This window comes from Phyllobates terribilis, unplaced genomic scaffold (genome assembly GCF_046119375.1).
Source record: "Phyllobates terribilis strain yellow unplaced genomic scaffold, ASM4611937v1 Scaffold_5__5_contigs__length_657084704, whole genome shotgun sequence".
NCBI classification, from domain to species: domain Eukaryota; kingdom Metazoa; phylum Chordata; class Amphibia; order Anura; family Dendrobatidae; genus Phyllobates; species Phyllobates terribilis.
The window spans coordinates 502,144,226-502,171,235 of NW_027362765.1; the positions used below are offsets into that span (position 1 = coordinate 502,144,226).

Below are 27,010 nucleotides of genomic sequence, written 5' to 3' on the forward strand. Positions count from 1 at the left end.
TTTTTTTAATTATTTCAGGAAATTCATGAAATAATTAAAAAAAAATTGATGTGGGGCTTCGCCCTATATTTGTGTCCAGCTAGGTACAGCAGGCAGGAACGGGCTGCGCCCAACCACCAGCTGCCTATTTGTACCTGGCCGGACACAACAATATAGGGAAGCCCTTTTTTAAAAAAATTATTTCATGAAATAATTAAAAAAAAATTGACGTGGGGCTTAGCACTATATTTGTGTCCAGCCAGGTACAGCAGGCAGGAACGGGCTGCCCCCAACCACCAGCTGTCTATTTGTACCTGGCCGGACACAACAATATAGGGAAGCCCTTTTTTAAAAAAATTATTTCATGAATTTCATGAAATAATTAAAAAAAAAATACGTGAGGCTTCGCCCTATTTTTGTGTCCAGCCAGGTACAACTAGGCAGCTGGGGGCTGGAATCCGCAGCGCAGGGAGGCCCAAGCTTTCTGGGCCCCACCCGCTGCAAATTGCAGTCCGCAGCCACCCCGGAAAATGGCGCATTCATAGAAGCGCCATCTTCTAGCGCTGTGCCCAACTCATCCAGGGCCCTGGTGCGGTGGCTCACTGGGTAATAAAGGGGTTAAGGCCAGCTTGGCATTATCAGCTGGCTCTAAGCCCGAAATTCATGGGGTCATGCCAATATTAGACATGACCACCATGAATTTCTAGTAAAGTATTTAAAAAAAACACAACAACACCCAGAAAAAAGTCCTTTAATTGAAATAAACACACAATTCTTTATTGTTCTAAATTAAACTCTACTTACCATCACGCCCATTCCAGCTGAAGCCAACGATCTCCTGCAATAAAAGAAAAATAATAAAGCAACCTCATCCTTACCTTTCCATGGTTCCCAGGACAGCTTCAGCTCTGCTACATCGAGATGACAGGCTGGACCGCAGCAGAACGCTGCCATCCAGCCTGTCATCCCGCACACACTGAGAAGCGCAGGCTTGCTTGCGCTCCTCAGTGTCTCGCTGTGACGACATCCAGATGAGCCGAGGTCATGTCCAATGAACTCGGCTCACCTCATGCACGTCACTGACAGCGTGGGAAAATTCTCCTGCACTCAGCGCTTCAGCGTGAGAATTTTCCCACGCTGTCAGTGACGTGAATGAGGTGAGGTCATGTCCAATGAACTCAGCTCACCTCATGCACGTCACTGACCGCGTGGGAAAATTCTCACGCTGAAGCGCTGAGTGCAGGAGAATTCTCCCACGCTGTCAGTGACGTGCATGAGGTGAGCTGAGTTCATTGGACATGACCTCACCTCATTCACGTCACTGACAGCGTGGGAGAATTCTCCTGCACTCAGCGCTTCAGCGTGAGAATTTTCCCACGCTGTCAGTGACGTGAATGAGGTGAGGTCATGTCCAATGAACTCAGCTCACCTCATGCACGTCACTGACAGCGTGGGAAAATTCTCACGCTGAAGCGCTGAGTGCAGGAGAATTCTCCCACGCTGTCAGTGACGTGCATGAGGTGAGCCGAGTTCATTGGACATGAACTCGGCTCATCTGGATGCCGTCACAGAGAGACACTGAGGAGCGCAAGCATGCCTGCGCTTCTCAGTGTGTGCGGGATGACAGGCTGGATGGCAGCGTTCTGCTGCGGTCCAGCCTGTCATCTCGATGTAGCAGAGCTGAAGCTGTCCTGGGAACCATGGAAAGGTAAGGATGAGGTTGCTTTATTATTTTTCTTTAATTGCAGGAGATCGTTGGCTTCAGCTGGAATGGGCGTGATGGTAAGTATGGTTTAATTTAGAACAATAAAGAATTGTGTGTTTATTTCAATTAAAGGACTTTATTCTGGGTGTTTGTGTTTTTTTTTTTAACTTTGACTATGGGGTTAGTAATGGGGGTGTCTTATAGACGCCTCTCCATTACTAACCTGGGCTTGATGTCAGCTGGCATTATAAGCTGACATTAACCGCAACCCTATTACCCCACTGCCACCGCTACAGGGCAGTGGGAAGAGCGAGGCTAAGTGCCAGAATTGGCGCATCCTATGGATGCGCCATTTCTGGGGCGGCTGACGGCTGGTGTTTCTAGCCTGGGAGGGGGCCAATATTCATGGCACCCTTCCTGGGCTATTAATATCAGCCCCCAGCTGTCTGCCTAGCATTTGCTAGCTATTAAATTAGGGGGGACCCCACGTCGTTTTTTTGAGGGGGTCCCCCATTTTAATAGCTAGTAAAGGCTAGGTATTCAGCTGGGGGCTCATATTAGTAGCCTGGGAAGCTCCGTGGGTATTACCCCCTTCCCAGGCTTCAAAACATCTGCCCCAGCTGTCTGCTTAACCTCCGCTAGAGACTAAAATTAAGGGGAACCCCACGCCAATTTTTTTTAAATTAAATCCTTTATTTTAACACTAAATGACAAGTACAGTAATCAACACTGTCACTGTACTTCATATATATGTGACTGACATGTTTCTATCTATCTAATCTATGTGTGAAGCTCTATTCTGTCTGTTATAAATTGTCGGGTACCGCTGCTGAATTGCCGGCCGGCTTTTTTAAAGAGACAGTGCATGAAAACACAATTATTTTTTTAAATAAATCCTTTACACTAAATGACAAGTACAGTAAGCAACACTGTCACTGTACTTCATATATATGTGACTGACATGTTTCTATCTATCTAATCTATGTGTGAAGCTCTGTTGTAAATTGTCGGGTACCGGTGTATGCCGGCTTTTCGCTTAATACATTCTACATTATTCTTAGTTGTTTTACTTCATGTAGAATTAACCTACAAGGAAAGAAAGGGTTTATTTTCATTCCGATATTTGTGTCCCATTGACTTGCATTGGTTTCCGGTATCGAAATCGGCGATATCCGATACTTTTTGGGTATCGGTCCGATCCAATCCGATACGATATTTCCTGATATCGGAAGGTATCGCTCAACACTAGATATAACCTCACCTACATTTGGTGAAACGGCTTTTTTTTACAATCTATTGGACTAATCTATAACATTGCAGGAAAATCCTTAGTCCATTAGTACTGTGTATCAATTTTACTTTTGGGTCATTAATATGTGCACAGATTTCTTCTTCTTGTGCTGTAATGTGTCTTCAAATTAAACTTTTACTTAGTAATTTTTTATATACGCTGCTCAAAAAAATAAACACTTAAATACAACATCCTAGATATCACTGAATTAAATATTCCAGTTGCAAATCTTTATTCATTACATAGTGGAATTTTGAGAACAATAAAACATAAAAGTGATCAATGTAAATCAAAATTAATATCCCATGGAGGTCTGGAGTTGGAATGATACTCAAAATCATAGTGGAAAATCAAATTTCAGGCTGATCCAACTTCATTGGAAATGCCTCGAGATAAGGAAATGATGCTCAGTAGTTGTATGGCCTCCACGTGCCTGTATGACATCCCTACAATGCCTGAGCTTGCTCCTGATGAGGCGGCAGATGTTCTCCTGAAGTTTCAGCTCTCAGACCTGGATTAAAGCATCAGTCAACTCCTGGACAGTCTGTGGTGCAACATGACATTGGTGGATGGAACAAGAAATGATGTTCCAGATGTTCTCCATTGCATTCAGGTCTGGGGAATGGGAAGCCCAGTCCAAAGCATCAATGCCTTCATCATGAAGGAACTGTTGACACACTTCAGCTACATGAGTCCTAGCATTGTCATGTATCAGAAGGAACCCAGGGCCCACTGCACCTGCATATGGTCTCACAATGGGTCTGAGGATCTGATCCCGGTACCCAATGGCAGTTGAGGTACATCCTTCTAGCACAATGAGGGCTGTGCGGCCCTCCAAAGAAATGCCTACCCACAGTATTACTGACCCACTGCCAAACCAGTCATGATGGAGGATGTTACAGGCAGCAGAACATTCTCCACGGTGTCTCCAGACTCTGTCATGTCTGTCACAAGTGCTCAGTGTGGACCTGCTCTCATCCGTGAAGAGCACAGGGCGCTAATATGGAATCTGCCAATCTTGGTGTTCTCTGGCAAATGCCAATCGCCCTTGCACAGTGTTGGGCTGTAAGCACAACACCCACTTGTGGACGTCGCGCCCTCATACCACCCTCATGGAGTCTGTTTCTGACAGTTTGAGCTGACACATGAATGTTGGTGGCCCGCTGGAGGTCATTTTGCAGGGCTCTGGCATCGCTCCTCCTGTTCCTCTTTGCACAAAGGAGGATGTAGCAGTCCTGCTGCTGGGTTGTTGCCCTTCTACAGCCCCCTCCATGTCTCCTGGTATCTGCTCCATGCTCTGGACACTGTGCTGACAGACACAGCTACCCTTCTTGCCACAGCTATCATTGATGTGCCATCCTGGATGAGCTGCACTACCTGAGCAACTTCTGTGGGTTGTAGACACCGCCTCATGCTACTGTACCTCTAGGGCTGAGAGCAATGAAAAAATGCAAAAGTGAGGAAAACAGCAGACAAAAACTTTGAGAACAGAGAAATGGTCTGTAGTCACCACCTGCAGAACCACTCCTTTATAGAAGGTGTCTTGCTAATTGCCTATCATTTCTACCTGTTGTCTGTTCCATTTGCACAACAGCATGTGAAATTGATTGTCAGTCAGTGTTGCTTCATAACTGGACAGGCTGATTCCACTGAAGTGTGATTGACTTTGAGTTATATTGTGTTTTAGGCTATGTGCCCACGATGCAGAAATGAAGCAGAAAATTTCTGCAGCATTTCGGCATCTCCCTGGCAGAAAAAACGCATGCAGATTGTGCATGCGTTTTTCCTGCAGAATACATGCGGATTCACATGCGTTTCCGCATGCAGATTGACAAGCGCTTTCCATGCGATAGCATCACTTGGAAAGTGCTTGACAACTAGGTCACACTGTATAAATCCATGCAAACAGCATGGATTTATATAGTGTGAACCGTAAAAATGAAAACAAATAAAGCTATACTCACCCCCGAGGCCCCGGCGTGGCTGCAGCGCTCGTTCCTGTCTGGTTCCTGGATGCCGGCATATCGAGAGACAGAGCGGTGAAGGGCCTGCGGTCACATGACTGTGACGTCACCGCAGGTCCTCAAGCGATGCCGGCATTCAGAGAGAAGCCGCCGGACAGGTAAACTTTATTTGTTATTTTATTCTTTTTTTACAGGTACAATGGTACCCAGGTCTGGATGAGAGTCTCCTCTCCTCCAGAACTGGGTACCATCCGCACATAGAGACGCATAGAAGCCGCTTGTAAAAATGTACAGTCGCGGTTTCTATGCGTCTCACTGCAAGTCAATGGCGGGAGTTCCGCTGCGCTTCCGCAAAATTAAATGACATGCTGCGGATTTTTGCACGCAGCATAAACGCTGCGGAAAAATCCGCAGCATGTGCATAGGACATGCGGAATCCCCTTGGGGACCATGGGGTGCGGATTACCTAGCGTTTAACAAGCGTTTATGCTGCGGAAATTCCGCAGCATAAACGCTTGAAAACGCTACGTGGGCACTCAGCCTAAGTGTTCCCTTTATTTTTTTGAGCAGTGTATATTGATATACAGTACAGACCAAAAGTTTGGACACACCTTCTCATTTAAAGATTTTTCTGTATTTTCATGACTATGAAAATTGTACATTCACACTGAAGGCATCAAAACTATGAATTAACACATGTGGAAATATACTTAACAAAAAAGTGTGAAACAACTGAAAATATGTCTTATATTCTAGGTTCTTCAAAGTAGCCACCTTTTGCTTTGATGACTGTTTTGCACACTCTTGGCATTCTCTTGATGAGCTTCAAGAGGTAGTCACCGGAAATGGTCTTCCAACCATCTTGAAGGAGTTCCCAGAAATGCTTAGCACTTGTTGGCCCTTTTGCCTTCACTCTGCGGTCCAGCTCACCCCAAACCATCTCGATCAGGTCTGGTGACTGTGGAGGCCAAGTCATCTGGCGTAGCACCTCATCACTCTCCTTTTTGGTCAAATAGCCCTTACACAGCCTGGAGATGTGTTTGGGGTCATTGTCCTGTTGAAAAAAAAATGATGGTACAACTAAATGCAAACCGGATGGAATAGCATGCCGCTGCAAGATGCTGTGGTAGTCATGCTGGTTCAACATGCCTTCAATTTTGAATAAATCCCAACAGTGTCACCAGCAAAGCACCCCCACACCATCACACCTCCTCCTCCATGCTTCACGGTGGGAGCCAGGCATGTAGAGTCCATCCGTTCACCTTTTCTGTGTCGCAGAAAGACACGGTGGTTGGAACCAAAGATCTCAAATTTGGACTCATCAGACCAAAGCATAGATTTCCACTGGTCTAATGTCCACTCCTTGTGTTCTTTAGCCGAAACAAGTCTCTTCTGCTTGTTGCCTGTCCTTAGCAGTGGTTTCCTAGCAGCTATTTTACCATGAAGGCCTGCTGCACAAAGTCTCCTCTCAACAGTTGTTGAAAAGATGTCTGCTGCTAGAACTCTGTGTGGCATTGACATGGTCTCTAATCTGAGCTGCTGTTAACCTGTGATTTCTGAGGCTGGTGACTCGGATAAACTTATCCTCCGAAGCAGAGGTGACTCTTGGTCTTCCTTTCCTGGGGCGGTGCTCATGTGAGCCAGTTTCTTTGTAGCGCTTGATGGTTTTTGCAACTGCACTTGGGGACACTTTAAAAGTTTTCCCAATTTTTCGCACTGACTGACCTTCATTTCTTAAAGTAATGATGACCACTTGTTTTTCTTTACTTAGCTGCTTTTTTCTTGCCATAATACAAATTCTAATAGTCTATTCAGTAGGACAATCAGCTGTTTATCCACCAGACTTCTGCACAACACAACTGATGGTCCCAACCCCATTTATAAGGCGAGAAATCCCACTTATTAAACCTGACAGGGCACACCTGTGAAGTGAAAACCATTTCCGGTGACTACATCTTGAAGCTCATCAAGAGAATGCCAAGAGTGTGCAAAGTAGTCATCAAAGCAAAAGGTGGCTACTTTGAAGAACCTAGAATATAAGACATATTTTCAGTTGTTTCACACTTTTTTGCTAAGTATATAATTCCACATGTGTTAATTCATAGTTTTGATGACTTCAGTGTGAATGTACAATTTTCATAGTCATGAAAATGCAGACAAATCTTTAAATGAGAAGGTGTGTCCAAACTTTTGGTCTGTACTGTATGTTTACTTTCTTCCATTTGCATAGGCATATTCCATTTATTGTGGTCTTGAATTTATTTATCTAACTTCCAAGCATTAGCAAAATTCCCATTCTGTGTGTATTGTATCCTAACTGATTAGCTTGCCCATTAAGTTACCACTAATGTGTTAACCATTGGTGTGTCTGTTTAGCAGATTAAGTAAGCAGCAACTGTGAAGACCAAATTAGAACACTATTTCTAAGCCGTAGGAGAATTCCCACCCTGTGTGCACTGTGTTTTGACTTCTGACCTTTGTTATTAGATTACCACCAACGTGTTAACCATTTGCTTCTTTGTTTCGTGATTTAAACTACTTGGACAACCCCTTTTTATCTAAATGTTAAAATGTTTACACTCACCTCCCATGATGGAACCGTTCCAACAGTGTCAGCACTCGCTTTCTCAGGGCTCCCGTGCTGTTGCTGTGACACCGGTGCCCAATCAGTGCTGGTGTCACTGTCCCCACGTTCAGACAAATCGAACATGAAGAGAAAGTCTGGGCTGTAGCTACTTTCTCACTTCCTCTTCATGTTCAATTCGACAAGAGGCGGAGACCGTAACGCCAGCGCTGATTGGGCGTCGGGGTCACGTGTCACAACAACAGCACGGGAGCCCCGGCGAGAGCTAGTGGCATCACTGCAGGAACGGTGCCAGTACGGGAGGAGAGTATAAGCTCTTATTTTATTGGCCAAGCATGGGGGGTGACAATAAGTTGTTCTCTTAGTGGACAACTTCTTTAATTAAGCAGCAACTGTGAAGACCGGATGTGAATGCTACTTAAACACGCGAGCTACGATCATTCATTGTCATGACTAAGAGTGTCTAACACTCGAAACGCAAAGATCTATTATGTCTGTGTATTGATTGTTTCTTCTATGGATTTTATCTACACATGGATGTTTGTATTTTAGCTTTTTTCACTTGAATGGCATTATGAAAGGACATTTGAGTTTGTGAAGTTGGATCATCATTTTCATTTAGTTTACCACGTCCTGGCTAAGACGTTTCACTGTTCCGAACCTGATGGAAAGATGAAAATTGAATAAGGGTGAGCTACACTTATCCTTTCTTATTATTGTTCCATTTTCCAAGCTAGTAAAACAGGTAAACTGATGTGTCTGCACGTGATGGACAGTAGGATACAGATTCTTATGGCGACATTCCAGAATTCAGTCTGAAATATATTCAGAAATATTACCTTTAACTCTACAAATACTCTTTTTCAAATCAATCTTCTGGTATTATGTAGTAAGCTGTATAATATATGCTATCAGTACCTTCCCGTACTAAACATCCCTATTCTTATAGCACATTGTCTTCTAATTAAAGAGGAATGAAGTGGGCTCTTTCTGTTCATAAAAGAATGTGCAATGGAGAACTGCTGCATAGAATATAAATGCTTTTCCATCATAAAAAAATAAGAAAAGATTCCCGCAGTGCTTTATCTAAGCAAGAAACTCTTCAGGCACTGTGTTTACACACTGGCTCATTCCCTAATCTCTCTGATGTGGCTGTGATTTTCTATTGTATGGCTCTGGTTACTATTAAATGATTGAGATCCTCTCAATAACTGCTGTAACCATATATGCTTATTTCATTTTGTATTCATAGTCCGATTTATTAATTTGTTGTGCTGTGTAGATTGAAATCACAATAAAGAGCGACAACCCAAAAAAAACAAACATTTACAGTTTCAGGCCAGGAAATAGTCATAGACACACATGGATTATCAATACAATCCTTTAGTCATCACAGTAGTATTTTTACTGACTAAAATGATTAGACAGTCCCAATGACAAAGGGACTATCAGCACAGAATGACTGTTCAAACCAAGTGTAGGCTTCAAGGCGGAGCCAATCATTTAAATACACCTTCCCACCTGCTTGCTTTCCCTTAATCGCCAATCCTCTCATCTTTGATTGACAGCTCTGGCTTTATAGAGCCAGAGAAGGGCAGAGATAGATGAAGAACAAGCAGGTGGGAAGGTGCAGTTCAATTTTTTGGCCACAACATGGAGCACCTTAAAAAGGACTGCCAGCACAGAATGACTGTTCAGACCAAGTACAGGCGCTCAATGCTTCACTTCTGGACCAAACATTTAAATACACCCTTCGACCTGCTTGGTTTCCATCTATCCCTGCCCTTCTCTGACCTTATGAAGCCAAAGCTGTCAATCAAAGACGAGGGGGTTGGAGACTGAGGGAAAACAAGCAGTTGGGTATATAAAGGATTGGCCGCCGTGAAGCACCAAGCAGCAGGACTTTGTTTGAACAGTCATTCTGTGCTGATAGAGTCCGTTCAAGTTCAAAGTGACCCTTGACAGACTATGGGCTAGTTTACATCACCCAACTTGCAGTGTTAAACAACTACCGGTCAGCTACTTGTTTTCTGATTGTCAGTCCTTTAAAAGACTGTTAAGACAAGCAGACTACATTTGGTATGCAAACAGAATGATCATTAATAGATTGTTGTTAGTCCTGATTACACAGGAAGATGTGCAGCTAAGAATGATTTTCACCTGATGAACTGACGGCTTGTTCACAATGATCAGTAAGTGTAAATTCAGCTTTAGAGAACTGAATACAAACCGTGACCAATGCTGTATTTCCATGAAGTTTTGGAAAAGGAATTAGCTTATGTAGCAAAATTGGAAATCAAGTTCATCATCTTCTAGGTTAAATTTTCCTTTGGTAGAAGGTAGAGATGAACGGATCGATTTTCGGGACTCCATTTCAGCATCCAGATCGGAAGTACCTGATCACTAGACAGATAGCCTGAAAATCTCTTTACCTTCCAGCACGGCTTTTGATTAGCTGGTGCCATATTTAACAGCAAAGCATTGGACTGTTCTGAAGTGGCTTCCATGAGTCCTGATCTAAATCCTATTGAACATCTGTGCAAGGAGCTGAGACCTGCAGTCTGGAGAAGACGTCTTCACACCTGAGACCGCTGGAGCAGTTTGCTTATGATCAGCGCCCAAAATACTGTGCCTGTGCAGAAGACTCATTGAGAGATACAGAATTCATTAGTTTGCAGTGATTCCCTCAAAAGGGTGAGCAACAAAATATTACGTCAAAGTACCCTTTATTTTTGTCCAGGCCATTTTAGTTTTTGTTTTGTTTTTTAAAATGTTTATGTTGAACGAAAATTTTAATGCAAGGTCTGATTTTTATTATTTGTCAGATTTGAACGTTATTTCAGTGACCATTGTGTGTTTTACTTATTTTACCAGAAGGATACTAACAATTTTCTACACGTTTTTATGTATAATATATTTTACCCTTATGGCTACTGGGTATATGTGAGGTGGTGATGGTGGTGGTGTCATTTGACATCCATTTAATTTTTTTAGAAGTTAAGAAATGATTTTCAGAATCAAACCTATTTGAACAAAAAGGCACCACTGTGAGAAAACCTTTATTTAATAAAAATAAGTTTACTTTTTAAAGGCATTTACAAAAAGTAATATTTCATCAACATTTACAATCCTCAAACTCAGTTGTAACATTAAAAACAAAACAAACAAGATATGACAAACAATTATATTGCAGTGTATATTACAATGACAGCAAGGTTTAGATTATTGTCCAAGATGATAAAAGGTATTATATGCTTTGGCATGTCAGACGGCTGAATGCTTAGGTCCATGTCCAATGGTAGTTTATCTCCATCTTCTATCCTACATGGCTACTATTTTCATGTTTATGTGAAGACCTCATAAAAAGCACTGAAAATTGGAAGATGTTTGTGTGCCTCGTTCTCCATTAAGAACAGAAAAGTGTTGGTAACAAATAAGGCAAATAACTATTTTGCTACACTGAACAATTTATGGCCCTTCTATGTCTACAGGGCCATAAAATAGAATTGTAAGGACTTGCCATACTGGCCACTCTGTCCTCGTCATGAGGGAGTCTTCTTAATATAGCATGCCACCATTTTTACTCAAATTCTATAGGACTTTATGGAAAAAAAAAACCTAGTGAGCCTCTGTATGAAATTGGAGGTATGCAAGGTAAAATATTGGCCCATAGACCAAGGACAGCTTATAGACCCATACAACAAATATTCATACCTTCAGATATATAATACATGTGAGTGTATATGAGGCCTCAGTTTAAACGAATACCCGACTGTGTATAGCTATCTGGGGTATTGCTTTGATTCTTAAAACAGTTCTGTAGTCACTCTATGACATAAGAAAAACATGTGAAACTCATTGTAAGTCTCTTAGATTTGGTTTTGAAATGATTGATTATGTAACTGGAAACCAAATGATATATTTAACATTTTATACAAAAAAAGTAAAGTGCACATTTCCACTCATTTTCTGTATAAAGCTATCCCTTTGCTATAAATACATTAAATATAATAGAAATACCATATTACAAACGGCTATGTCTTATGCTTTGGCAACTACAAAAATAAAAAATTGATTGTGTTAATGTGTATTGTAGGGGTATATTACCAAAAAGTAAAAAATATTCCCCATTTGTGGGCTGATACCCATCAATATGACATACACTGTATGATCATATAAAATAAACAGATATATATATATATTATATATATATATATATATATATATATATATATATATATATATATATATATATATATATATATATATATATATATATATATATATATATATATATATATATATATACACACACAATAAAGGCAGTTTCTGGACCAAACTAGTCTTCATGTGATGGAAAACGTCTGGTCCTGCCACAATGCCAAGAGTAGCTAATCTTTAGGCAGTAAGACGTTCCTTGCTCTGCAGCCACAGAGACCAGCCTTGAGCAGGGTTTCTTCATTTTAGAACCAAATGTAGACTTTTCTTTATAAATAACTCCAACTCAGTGAGTGACTTGAGAATTTACTAGAGCATAGTAAGCGCCTTGTTTGGCCAACAGCTGTGGATGAGTTCCTTGCTCAATCACCCGTCCGTTCTGAATTACCGCTATGATGTCAGCATTTTGTACTGTGGTGAGCCTGTGAGCAATCACTACACATGTCCTTCCTCGTCTAGCATCATCCAAAGCTTTCTGGACAACCTAGAAAAATTAAAAGAGGATTAGATTTTTTCTAACTGCTTTTTTGACACCAGAGCCTAAAAATGAGCAGAGGAGAGCCAACTAGACAACTGATCACACGTCCTAAACATTTAGGTCCTTAACTATACTGATGACGTGTCATGGCTGTAGAGATCATAAGTCAAACCTGATGATCTGAAATGTCCTACTGGTGGTCTGGGTGGATTCTTATTAAACTGAACAAAAATGTCAAATTTTACCAGACATCCTGAGAGCTGGAATCCACATTGAATCATCCACCAATCATCTGATTAGGTCATTGAGCATGCAGAAAACTGATAAAGGCCACTTTCACAAGTCAGTGTAACTTACATCAGTATTACTAATCCAAAACCAAGAGTGTGGGCAAAACACCAAAAGGTACGGGAATCTTTTTATTATTATTTTTTCTTGGGGTTCCATTCATGATTTTGTTCAGTATTTTGGATTAACATTTAAAAATATCAATGAGTGAAGTGTGCAAGTAACCCAAAGGGTAGTTTATAGGGTTTAGCAAAAAGATTTACAGGACCCTGGTTGAAAGGCCAGGTTGGTAGTCCTTTGCCATCAGACCAAAGCACTAAGAACTTCCTACTAACTGCAGCATTTCCAGCACCACTTCTGATTAGTAGGCCCAGCATTGTGTTGCAGCATGACACACACATGATGTTGCAAGGGTTTACTAAACAGAAGAGGCACCAGGAATGCCAAAGGTGGTATTCACTGACCATCAGACCAGATCACTGCGAACCTCCTACTAATGTTGCCACTGGACCAGGATTCTGCAACGTTTTTAACAACTCGAATGGGTTCAGGTAATAAAGAAATTGAATTCTCACTAGAATTTTTTTTTAAAATGGGAAATATTGACCTTTGAATAGTACGATGTACAGAACTATTATGGTCATAAAAAGATACAGAAGCTTAGATTCAGTCATAAGTCCATGATGCCACAAGTGGCCTTTGGTTTCATTGTATGCTAGATCATGAATTACATAATGGCCTCTGTTATATATGGATGGCATAGTGCTTGAACGAAGAGAATAGCCATGCAGCTTACCTGAAATATCAAGTGAGCTTTATTTGTTTCATCATAAATTAATCTCAGTCTTTGGAAATTTCATTTGAATGCATTAGGAGTACACCAATGAACAAGTGTCATCAGCAAGTGACGAGGCACAAAATATTGATGCTGGATATAAAGTGCTGCTATCAATCCATATTATATAACCAAATTAGAACAATTTATGTTTATGTCAGTCAGGTAATTGTGACAAGAAAGCAGAGAGCAGAAATTTACCTTTTCGCTTTCTGTGTCAAGCGCAGATGTTGCTTCATCCAGTAGTAAAACTTTAGGTTTTCTAATTAATGCCCGAGCGATGGCAATTCTCTGCTTCTGTCCTCCGGAAAGCTGAGCTCCTTTATCCCCAACCCGTGTCATATATTTCTAAAAGAAGGTGATATTAATGACACAATTATTACGTTTACAGTTTAGATTACGATCTTGGATTTATATAATTTTGCACTGTAGGCACCATGCTGTGGCGCTACAGGAGTCTTGTATAAAAGTAAGAACAGGCAATTTTTTCTCATTTCTGGCTTCTATTCTGGGAATAACCCTTCAATAATAATCACATTTTGCAATGTACTTAACTAAAAATCTTATCGTTTATGGCACGTTGTCCATATTACAGGTCACTACTGCTGTCTAGCGGAGGTGGCTGAACATGCACAGTGCTTACAAGTTCTTTCCAATACAGTTTGCAAGCAATGGAGCGTATGCTTAGTGCCTGAGCCTAGCCAGCGTCAGTGTCATTCTTTTTCGCTCCGCAGCTTACAATTCAGTCTGGCTATGCAACAATGCCGCTGGCCCAATCTGTCATTAAAGTAGGAGAGCACTGTGCCCCAGCGTCCAGGAAGCCGGGAGGCTGGGGAGTGGTGCATGCCTTTAAAAAGTCATGGGACAAATGTTTAAAAGGGGAGTATTTACAGCAATTTATAGCCATATACCCACATATATATGTACATGGCCAAACACAAAGGCACTAGCAAACAAATCAGTGTGTGCAAGTGCCATATTAACAGATGTATTAAACAGCATTTTAACAGCAGTGAGCAAAGGCAGATTGCATCAGGCCCAATGGCTTCTTCTTGTGGTGCAGAAGTGAAAGAAGTATGCAAATTTTTTTTCTTTAACAAAAAGGGTATTGCCAGGGGTCTAAAGATTGAGGTTGCAGACAGTGGGGCCACCAACACCAAAGTCACCTAGGTGTGCATTCTCGGGTTCCATATTAAGGCGAAATGTATTGCAGTGGAGAGATCCACCGGGTCCCTGCTCTGCAATACACGCTACCAGTCAGAGGCTGGCAGCAAGTGTCTGCTTGCCAGTGAGGTGCGGATCATGGCAGTGAAGTCATGCGCTGCCCGTACTAGCACACCACAGTTAGCTTCCGGCTCCTGCACCGGCTATAGAAGAGGACTCCACGCGGAGTGGGAGCAGGGGAAGACGAGTAGATTGTTTGTTTCTGTTTAATATGAGCTGGAGAAGAGCAGAAGGGCCCAAATGGTGGTATTATACCAGAATGGGGAACATTATACCAGGAAGCAGGATGGGGGTTATAGCATGGGGCCCAGGATGGGGGAGATTACTACAAGAAGGAGCCATGACAGGGGACATTATCAAACCGGGGGGCGAACACATGTCTTTATAGGATCTGGAATGCTACAAAGGCCCATACATCTGGCCAACTTGCAGGTGTGGGCCCAAGTCCAAATTTTAAACTGGGACCCATTGGACTCTAGTTACGCAACTGGGTATTGTTGATTCTCTTCTCTGACATTGCAAGGTCTACCATCAGATGTATGACATTTCATACATTTCATGTTACTTCAACAAATATTTACAGCTTTTGGTTTGAACATTCCATTGGTTGACCATTAGTTTTTGTACTTACATCAGGCAGGTTGTCTATGAACGTGTGAATATTTGCAGCTTTTGCAGCTTCGACAATTTCTTCATGAGTCACTTGTCTGTCAAGAACTCCATACTGAATATTTTCTTCTATGCTGCAGTCAAACAACATAGGCTCCTGAGATACAATTCCCATTTGGGACCTCAACCATTTCAGATTCAGCTTCATTGTGTCTTTTCCATCTGCAAACTATAATTGGAGGACCAGAATGAATATTAGAAAAATAAACTAGTCCTTATACATGGCGCAAATTTAAAGTTTAGTTTTACATAATGTACATAATCTCTAAGTCTCTGATGTTCTCATGCAGAGTAATTTCACAAATGTTTTTTTCACTGCTATCTAGTACTGATCATGCAGAATGAAAATTAATATGCCTGCTCAGAGAAGAATAGAACTGGAACTGCATTTTGGCTACTACAGATTAGGCAAAATTCGAATTCACCTGTTTACGAATCGCATTTCCTGAGGAAATTTGTAGAGTTATTCTCCTCAAATTTAATGTCCATTATTATGCTCTGGGGTCCATTAAGACCCCAGAGCATAATAAACATAAGATTTAAAGAATAAAAATTCTTATACTCACCTCTCTAGTCCCTCCGCTCCTCGCCGCACCTTCAGATCATTCTGAAATTCCCTGGCCCTCTCACGCTGGATCAAGACTTCTAGCTTTGAAGAGACCTGTGAGGGTTCTGTGCACTTGAATGGACTTCAGCACAAGCGGTGGCAATCTGAAGGTGCAGTGAGGACCGGAAGGGTGATAGTGAGGAGTCGGATAGGTGAGTGGTAAAATGAGTATATGAATTTTTTTGCATTTTTAACATTTTGATTGCCAGTTAAGGTTAAAAAAAATGGTGGCAAGTGGGCGCCATTTTGCTGAATCCACATAGAAGCAAATCTGCATTTTTGTAAAATTCTATTCCACTCAAATTGATTTGCTCATCTCTAATTGCTACATCCAGTAAGTCAATATCCACCTTTTAATGAGCCCAGCAACATGACTGACCAGAGGAGCAATGCATGGCCTACAAGTCTCCTTAGACTTACACCAACTTGGCTCTTTCCACAAACATTACCCCTTAGACATCATCAGAGGCTTCTCACCCAGCCAAATCAGACCTCCTGCTTTACACTGATGAGGGGAAGAAGTCCTGAAACACGCGTCAGCAAATCGGCTTTTTAGTTTGGCTTCTTATACAAAGTCATGTGACAAGGATTGTTAATGGGCTGATACTGACTTTTAGGATTGCTACATCCAATAGGTGGAATTAGAGTCAATATCTTCTTCCTCTCTGAATAGGCTATTTCCATATTTAAATTTGCAGAGCAGCACTGCACGGTCTATAAATCTCTTTACTATGACTTGCCACTCTCCAAAGAGGAGAAATGTTACCTCTTAAACCCCCAATTAATATTCCTTCAATTCAGCTAAATCCAAATAAAATCCTGGGGAGGTCAAAACCACAAATACCTCCAGCAGCTCTCCATATTTAATAGAGGGCACCATATGCCATAAGTCATAATAACGGAGTAGTGGCTTCCACTTTGGTAAACCCAGCTGACGTATGCATTTATAATACTACATTCCCCTGCAGCAAAGAAAAAGGAGTTATAGGATATTATTTTACTACATTGCATCATCTCTGGCAGAAATTACCTGCACAGTGCCTAATTGATGTATGCTAATATCCAGGACTAGGGCTCGTTCTTACCAACTGCATTAGGTTGATGCCAACGTAATAAAAGCATAAACCATTGTAAATACACTAAGCAGATTAACAAAGCAATAAATATAGAAAGGAGACTATATAAAATGAATGAGCCAATAAGAATTTTTATAGAGCATATTACAATTTACTGATAAATACAAATGTCTGATTAATGTGCAAATCCACACAACTAGGAAAGGGCGATTAGACTAATTTTGTAAATTTTCAGAGCCCATTTTAAAATGTGATGAGACTATTCAAGCAGTAATAAAAAAAACATGTCGAAATAGCATTTTTTCTATCACTGTAATTAGGGATTTGTACATTAACCCACCTATCAGTAAATTAGGCATCAGCATGTTAAATAGTGTCGTTTATGGGATAAGCTTATGGTGCCTTGTAATCAGAATTTAAAGGTTTGCAGATTTAGCATCTATGACAACATGGCAGCCATTTACACCTGAGCTCTCGACTCGTTTAGGTAAGCAGACATCATTATGACTAGAAGATCCACAATTTATATTTTTGGACACAAATTGAATCCTATTAGAAAGGAGCCTGCCAAATACAATACTGAATACCAACCACATATAGTAGGATTTGCATATAAAAATTAATCAGAACTGGCTTAAATAGTGGATTTAGTCCTTAATTTTTTGCAATGATGGAGGGGGATAGTGGGGGGGGGGGACTCGATATCTTGCTCAATGTAATTACAGGGTAATTATAAACTGGGTTTGATTGGCCAAAATATAGCTACATACTTATTAAAAGCATATTTCAGACTTTTTCTGACTTCAGAACATTGTGTGGGCGAGAAACACATCAGACACTGAAAATAACATGCAGTTTTCAAAAAAAAAATGCCTGCAGGGCACTCCTAAAGCAATACTAAAATGGTAACTCTTCCAGAGGAAACAATATCTGAGCACTACATATGTTGGCGTTAATAAAAAGTTACGGTAACAAGGCACTTAAGAGATTTTTGCATATCTTACCACTGTGCCTGACACTGGATCATAAAACCTCTCTAATAACTGAACAGAGGTACTTTTTCCACACCCACTGCTGCCAACAAGGGCGAGCGTTTGCCCTTTGGAAACTTTTATATTGAGGCCCTGAAGAACTTGCACTTTTGGTCTTGTTGGATACACAAACTTGATATCTTGGAATTCAAGGTTTCCTTCAAATTCATTCTGCAACAAAAAGAAAATAAATATTCACAACATAGAAACTATTTGTATAAATAAAAGAATACAAATATTTAAAAGGGAACCTATCAGATTCAGTCAGGCACATCCCCGGTCGGATTTTACCTGCCCTGATCAAGTTGACCGAAGGGTCTCTCCCTCTGTGTGCACAGAAAAAGTCTGTGAAAGGGATTGGGGCCGCCAGGACAAGCCTCGGACTAGTAAGGCGAGACTGAAAAGCCAGCCGGTGACTAAAACTGTGCTGCATTTCAATAAACAAAATGTCTGATTCCTGCAGTCAGGATGATGTCTGGGACAGATTACGATCCTCCATCCTCAGGATAGTCATCAATATCAGATCTGTGAGCATCAGGCACCCAGCACCCTCACCATTAGGGCTCATTCACACGTCCGAATTTTCTATGTCTGAGAAAAATGGACAGATTATTCTGCTCAGATTGTAGTCCAAGTGTCATCCATTTTTCTCATACATAGAGAAGGTTAAAAAAATAAAAAAAATTCTCCACCTTCTCCATTCTGATAGTTTGTGAAAATCGGACCACACTTGGACCCATTGACTTGCATTGCCAAGTTTGATCTGACCCTCAAATTAAAATCGGACATGTCTCCACATGGCCATGTGAATGACTCCATAGCACTCATACTTGTGATAGCCTGTCGTCAAAAAGACGGATGGCACTCATACTTAAAAATTTGACGTCTGAATGGGGCCTTAACTGAATACACCCCAGCTCCAGCCACTGTATATAGGCCATTCTCAGGAACTGCAACTGAAATCTCATTGAAGTGAGAAATAAATTCAATAGTGTAACATAGGCACCATTTTTCAATATCTACTGTACAATGGAAAAAAAAATCCTAGAACTAACCCTCAACTGGTAGAAAAATTAGTCATTACCCCAAATATTATAGGACTTAATGTACTCAATTGGCCACAGCAATCATAGAAAAATTGTGTCAACACAACATAGAAAATTTTCACCATTTACTGTAACTGTGGACACTGAAAATCAATAACTAGGTCCACTCATGAGATCTGCAGTTTCCAGCAGCAGACATTAAGCAGGGTGAGGGAGCAGTAGTGTTCTGCTCCGTTCATCTGCATCCAGCTTCAGCCAGCACTGCAGACTGCTGTTCGGTGGGGTGCTTGTATCTTCCTATCCAGAGGATAGGTCAAAGATATCAAAGCAGTAGAAAACCACTTTAACAAATTGATTTAAATTGCCTTGTTGCATGTAGCATTTACTAACAAGATTTTAGAACCTACAGAAGTAAAAATTAAGACTATGATATGGACACCTTTAATTTTTGTTAAGCTTAGAACAATATGTATATATTTTGTGCTAAAAATTATTTTTGTAGCTGAGTTTTAGTACAACTTTTGCACCATTTGGCTTTTACAGGCTCCGTGTTTCCCTACACATCGCCGGCTACAGAATGAGTTAACTGAGAATCAGTAAGAGAGTTTCTTCTGATGGAGAGTTTTTACCGCCTTTATCTGTTTTTTGTGCTCCTTTCAACAGATTTATATCAATATCAAAAGTTCATTTCAACTATTACATTACAACACAATTGTATCCTCTTTAATAATAATCATACCGGTTTTTCACCATCTTCACAATAACTATCAATTGCTGGTTTCCTTTCCAGGAGCTTCAGAATGCGCTGGCCTGAAACCCTAGCTTTTCCAAAGTCCGGAGCAAGAGATGTGGACTGACCAACATTCATAGCAGCAAAAATAATTGCAGAGAATACACTGAAAAATAGACAATATAAAAATAAGGTCTCTAATGCAAAAATGGTTACCAAGTAATTATCTTGTAAGAGAAAGGCAACGAGTTCTGCACAAGTACAGTAAGATAAAGCATACGAGTCTAGACTACAAACACCCTGTCAGTGGTTGTGTATTCAGACAGTAAGTGACTTCTGAGCTAATACTGCATTGTGCTCACTTCATTGGGAAGACTGCAACAAAATAAACCAATTAAGTTAAATTAGGCAGAAGTACCCTGAAGAATATGAAGATGAATAGCATTAATGGAGCGTTCTTCTATTAGATCAAATGAGATGAAATGTTCAAAGAGATGCAAACCGTGTATTATGTCCTATGTGGTCTTGCCACTATGTGTCTGTGTGTTGGTGCATGTGTACAAGTAGGTATCTAATCTGTATAAATTGCACATAAATAGTCACATCCAGGGCAACACTGTCAGCAGAATACATTGTTAGGTCTAAAAATGTGTTATAAAAAAAAAGATGACAAAACAAAACCCTTTCCCCCCAGAAAAGCGCCACTTAATTCCATGGACCGTGTTTATTAAAGCTCACCACCTTCCGAAAATTAGTATCTGCTGCAATGCCATACACAACCTATAGTCAGTGACACGGATTCTCAGGGGGGTAAAAGAAAACAGATCCTTATTCTTAACCTATATAATGCTATTTTTAAAAGGAGTTATCGGTGCCATGCGGCGGCACCCACTTCTACTTATGAAGTGAGCTGTGGTAATGAGGTTACAACCCCCACACTAGAGGAGCAGATCAGGCAAAAATGTGAATTTGCCTATTGTCTGCTAATCGAATTTCCCTGCAAAATCAGCATACCGTTATTCGCTCTGCATTTAAGGTCTTTCATTATGCTCTAGGGCAGTGCTGGTGAACCTATGGCACTCGTGCCAGAGGTGGCACGCTGAGCCCTCCCTAAGGGCACGTGCCCTATCACCGCAGAGCCCACTGAGTGCAGACACCAGCTACTTCAGCTAGATGTGTGTTCTCTAACACACTTCTAGCTAAAGTGTATTGCAGCGCACTAAATGCCAGGCCCGTGCGCCGCAATACACGCTGCTGGCCAATCAGAGGCCAGCAGCTGAGGTCAGCGTACATGCGACTGGGCGCATAACAGTGTCGTTATGCGCCCCCATCGCTAGGATGCTGAAATCAGCTGCCGACTACAGGAGAGGACGCGGCACGGGAGAGGAAGGAAGGTGAGTAAGAGGTTTTTTTTCTATATGCGATGAACAGCGGTGCCGGCAGGGGGTGGGGTGGGGGGGGGGCAGCATATATACAAGGATTCAGGGAGGGCAGCATACATACAAGGATTGGGGGCAGGCATACATACAGGGATTGGGGACAAGCATACCTACAAGGATTGGGGGCAACATACATACAAGGATTGGGGACATATACCAAGATGGGGGGGACACATAATTTATTTCTGCAGTTTCATACCTCTGCTCCTTTCTGTGGCTGGTGGCTGCTCAGTGCCCCCCACCCCCCGCTCTCTGTAGGAGTTGTTTGTTTCTAAACTAAAACCTCAGTATTCAGGTTAATTTGCCGTGTTGGCACTTGGCAATAAATAAGTGGGTTTTTGGTTGCAGTTTGGGCACTCGGATCTGTAAAAGGTTCCCAATCACTGCTCTAGGGTCTCCCCAGACCATAATAAAACTAAGGTATACAAAATACTTCTAGTCACCTCACTGCTCATCTTTCCAGCCACTCCCTGCCCGATGTCCGGTCCCCTGCACCTCCATTGTGTCTCCAGCCTGGTGCTCACTCTAGGCCAGGACTTCTCTCTAGGTCCAGGGACCTACTTGCAGATGGAACACCTTGCTCGAAATGCGGCATGATGGAGGACTGGACAGCGGGCAGGATCAGCCAGAAAGAAAAGTATGGTCCCCCCCCCCCCCCCCTTTTTCTTATTTTTAACCTATTGCTGACCCACTACTATTCAGCAAGATGGTAGCCGCAATTTTGCTGAACTGCCTGAAGCGATTTACAAAAAAATAATCATCTGTACTCTCCAAAATGCATATTTTCGTAAGATTTGAGTAGAATTTAATTCCACCTCAATAAATGCGTGCATCTATACCACACACCGGCTGAGACGCATGCACACAAATTGGGCATATATATGGTACATAGCGATCGTTCTTGCATTTCAGCAGGTGTATGAGCTTGTAGTGTCATCGTCACAAATTTTGAAGTAAGCGGCGCTACACAACTTCTTTAGCAATTTCAAGTAACATCTTTTAACATTTTTTTTCCTCTCTGCATCACGGAGAAATATTAGAAAAGAGTTCTTATAGCCACTGAAGAGCTGTACTTACATGAACACATTTTCAAATTGTGTGTAGCAGTGTGCAATCAGCCAGGCTCCGAAACGAAAGACAGCGGCATTCACAAAGTAGTTTATTGACTGGGAAACAGCATAAGTGAAGCCATAAAGTGGAGCTTTAGCCAATGAGTCCCTAATGAAAAATACCAAGGGGAAAACTTGTCAGTGGTCAGATCAGCAGTCCTGATGTTATAGGATTATATGTTGTAAACTCATATAATCAGATTTCATTCATAGGCACATTAACATTCAATAGTGCATTGACGCTGGAGGATGAAATCCAGCCATTTAAGTCATTCCTAACATAATGCACATTAGAAATAAGTGTTACTGCAAAGTACTGAAATACTGTAAAAAATACTAAATAAAAAGGAAAGGATTTAAGGATTTACATATATCACAAGGATAACTTTAGTGCACGGATTAACAAATATGATCTTGGTAACCAATGGATCTAGAAAAGATAGAGTAGAATCTTCTAGGAAGGACAAGTCCTTCCAAAGAGGAGTCTTACAAATGTAGAAGGGACAATTCCCCCTCAAAAAAGAGGGGCCTTCTAAAGTAGTCTTGGAAATTTTACCGTATTTGAAGCAATGGCAAAGTGCTATAGGTGCATCATGGCCGACCAATTCTATAACTTACTTGTAAGGACCGCTTAAACTTTCATTATAGATATCATAAAATGCCTGTTCTCTCGTCAGGGAAACAACAGTTCTTATATTTTCAACTGCCTCAGTGGAAATCTGCAAGAGAAATGCTTACATATGAATTTTTAAAAATTAAGGGGTTTTAAAAACATAAGGAAAGTATGATTTTTCTTTTATTATTTCCATGAAGTTCCACATCTGCCCAGGCAGTTATGCAACTGCTGCAACCAGTCATATGTCTGAATGGTTAGAACATGGCGTTCATAAACTGGCAGGGGTCCTGGGCAGGATTAGAAGAGGAGCAATGGGGAAGTGGTAAGGTCAGTATTATTATTATTATTATTATAATACACAGCCTATTGCATTTTGTATTTATTTATTGTGAAAAAACATATATATCTTAAAGAAAATTTTAGACGGAATCTTTTTTTTATACAGCCTGGATACTTTACAATGACACCCTACATCTCTTCACAAATGATAACTTTTAGCCAATTAAGTTGTGGAGAGTCAATGCTTGATGCAAGTACTTATTAGCCACCATATTCTGTTCAGGAGTGATGTTGCTGTGTGAGGGTTGGTTCAGTAGGCCATGTTTAAAAATCCAATTTGAGCCATATATCTGAATGCATACTAGAGTATTAAAGCACCACTCCAGTGGTTTTTTTTTATTTTACTGCTGGAGTGGTGTCAGTGTAAGCTCCCTGCCCCTAGCAATGTATTCACCAGCCGCTGTCTTCATCTGTTCTCATAGCCGCTCTAGCTGTTTAATGCAGGCTGTGACCTGCCGGATTGCTCCAGTGTTTGCTGAGCAAGTCGAAAATCACTTCTCAATGTAAGTCTATGAGAGCCAGAATGAGAATCTCATAGACTGACATTGGGAGCTTGTGACCGTTACCTCTGACTGCTGGTCGGTTACAAGATGGTGGATTGGGAGCGGTGAGGTGCTGGGAGGAGCTCAAGACTGCAGTTGGTAAGTAGATTTATTACTAGGAGCAGGAAACTTAAAAAAAATAATAAGATAATATTGCTGGAGGGGTGCTTTAAAGAGGAATACTCGTCTCATTCATTCATGGCTAAAATGAGAATACCTGAGCCTAAAATTTCAGAAACAGCTGGCTCACGCTGTGACAACTCCTATAGAAGTGAATAAGTTCAGTAATTAGCTCAACCCAGGCCACCTCAACCAGACAGGTATTCCTACTCCAGCCATGGATGAATAAGATGTGATGTTAATTGGTATCCCCATCACATTCACATATGTGATTATTTAAATTGGGCCTATTTCTGGCATCAGGAGGAATAGTGTGAACCAACTACATTTAATTATCTGGGTGTAGAGGTCTATTTCTGATCTGAAACCAATACACTAAATGATGTGTGATAGTTGGTACCCTTTTACAGATTTTGCTTTTGAGTATTGCCAAGGGGATTTCAGTAACTCCTATCAATTTGTATTTCTATGCACAATAACAATGTAGCGCGAATACAGTACAGTATTTAAGAAGTTTATGCAGAACCATGCCTCCATTATATCCAGACGTAGAAAGCACTTTTTACAGCAGTGGCTTTTACCTAATTGCTATTGACACGGCTCAGTTATAATGCATTTTAGAAGAAATCGTATAAGTTTGTGCAGACAGATCTTCTATTGTACAAAGAAAACATTTATTTCTGAAGAAAAGTCTGTAAGAATGAAACAGAATGTTTTACCCAGAGGACATAGTGAGTGACCACACTGTTTAATGAATGCTTGTACTTTTTGGAGAATGGCAATTACTTATTGTTATGATTATGGATTATCCAATCCATCATTTCTGACAACACAGTTGCTCCAAATTGGATCAGCAGGTTTAGATCTTATGGGAGTGAAAATATCTCGTGTGCGGAGAATATTTAGTAAGTATCAGACGTAATTGGACTGTTGTATAAAAGGTACACTAAACACGATCTTAAAGGAAATCTGTCAACAGGATTTCACACCCCAAACTATTTATATGCGACTGTAGCTATTTTAAAGACAAGTCTAGCAATACCTTTACATGGCCAGTCCATTCCTTTGTAACTGAGAAATTAGCATTTGAATTGATATGCAAATAGCTATGGTAGATCTGAAGCTTTGGTCACTCCAGCACTATTGCCCTCCCAGTGCAGCCTCCTCCTGCTTGACTGACAGCCTATATGTTGTGTCTTCAGGGAAAGGGTTGTCAGTCAAGCAGGAGGCAGCAGAGCTGGACCTGGAATAGAGCTGGTGTGACAGAGACTTCAGATCTACACATAGCTCTTCAGCCTCATTTGCATATCAATTCAAATGCCAATTTCTCAGTAGTGGAGGAACAGACTGGCTAGTTAAAGATATTGCTGGACTTGTCTTTGAAAGAACTACATGTGCATATAAATAGTTTGAGGTTGAAATGCTGTTTAAAAAAACAAAACGTGCAGGCCGGTTTTGCCTTTTTGGTTATCTTCAGTTCAAAGAGCCATTCCCCTAACATACTTTTTCTCCACAATTCTTTTGAACTAATAGTCAGAGCGACAGTGTGAAATTACAATTTTTTGAAGCTACCCTTCTGGTACAAGACCCAGATCACAGGTACTATACATGCTTGCTGCATTCTGAGGGACTGCAGCAATGTGATGATAGCCTCAACAGAAACCCTTAGCCTCCATTCACAAAATTCCATCAGCATGAGAATAAGGGTGTGTTAACAGCAAAATATTATCATGAACAAGTGTTGATAATGCTCTTTGAATAATAATGTTTCAGTACAAACAGGCTGCCGATTACATGATAAACGAGCAAAATGCTTGTTCATTGGATGAAATGATCTTTTGTGCTGCACAAAAGATCATTATTCTTGGCAGCACATCATCCTGTGTAAACATGACCTGTGTTTCATGAGAACAAGGAATGCAAGTACACATCACTTAGCATGCATTGTTTACCGCAGTTAGACTGTATACAGTCTATTAAACGACTGCCAATCAGGGGTTGGTTAGGTCCTCATTTGGTCCATGTAAACCGACCTTAAGGAACATGTGTAGATACCTAGCTTCTAACAATACCTTCCAATATATTGAAAAATTATGGGAAAAATTACCGTAAAACTAAAAGTTCAGATTGACAAAAGGTAACAAAACAAGCATTACATCACTGTTAAAGCCCCTGCTGCTCAGGGTTTAGGGTTTTTTGGTTACATAATAAGATATATACACACACACACACACACACACACACACATACGTAGGTATAGATATATAGATATACATATCTATATATCTAAAAAAAAACTGAGAGCAACAGGGACTTTTTTTTTTTTAACACAGTAGCGAGGTCGACTCTACAATTCATCAATTTGTGGCCTCAGCGTTCTACATTGCCATGAACACTGAAGCTAGCATTTTTCTTTAGTGGTCATGTGCTAGAGATGGGACATCACCGCTGCAGCCCTTCAAATAGATTGTATAGGGTCATATAACCAGATCAGCCTATCAGTCTCCACCAACAGTAACTCTTCGCAGCTGCTTTTCTATTGGAGGGGGCTGAAAAACAGGCCTGGTCACTGCTCCTCCACCAGCAGCCATTGTGTGGACAGAAGTGCTGGTTTGTGAGGAAGCTGCACTAACAAGAGAACATGGCCGACCCCTTTAAGCCTTAAAGAGCTTACAGATTTTAGAGGAAATGTCTAAAAATATTTTTTCAGAAGATGTATATTACACAGCACTCTCCCCATTTAGAAAATTTCTCATAAGTCAATTCTTTAATATATTGACCACTCTGCGCAGGTGGAATCCAAATTCAATTATAACTTTTGTTTTATATGTGAGCTGACATTTTTACTAGCCATTTACTGGTATTGTACAGTATTTAGATGCAAAACTTCTCTTCCACATCAACCAATCAGCAGTAAAATTTTATATTGCCGTAAAAATACGAGCACATGTGCAATTACGATATTGATTTCTTCGGTTTAGCTCATGTTGATAGCAGACTTCACCCTATCATTGCCAAACATCCTGTTGTTACTTTAAATAATAAATTAGGCTGTCTATTGGAGATGCATATTGAGATACTGATCTATTTAATTTCAACCCTTTCCTTTATATTTAACAG

General features: G+C 40.9%; 1 protein-coding gene across 2 annotated transcripts in view; it reads right to left on the reverse strand.

The window, feature by feature from the left end:
* Positions 1-10,564: 10,564 nt before the first annotated feature.
* LOC141273564 (ATP-dependent translocase ABCB1-like) overlaps positions 10,565-27,010 on the reverse strand; it is a 51,933-nt gene continuing 35,487 nt past the window's right edge. For both annotated transcript variants that reach the window (XM_073685579.1, XM_073685580.1), the window contains 7 exons: positions 22,892-22,992; positions 22,242-22,382; positions 19,735-19,891; positions 17,923-18,120; positions 15,198-15,404; positions 13,544-13,690; positions 10,565-12,225 (listed from right to left, as the gene is read on the reverse strand). In XM_073685579.1, the coding sequence (XP_073541680.1) occupies positions 12,028-12,225; positions 13,544-13,690; positions 15,198-15,404; positions 17,923-18,120; positions 19,735-19,891; positions 22,242-22,382; positions 22,892-22,992 (1,149 nt within the window). In that variant the 3' untranslated portion in view covers positions 10,565-12,027. The remainder of the gene's footprint in view (positions 12,226-13,543; positions 13,691-15,197; positions 15,405-17,922; positions 18,121-19,734; positions 19,892-22,241; positions 22,383-22,891; positions 22,993-27,010) is intronic.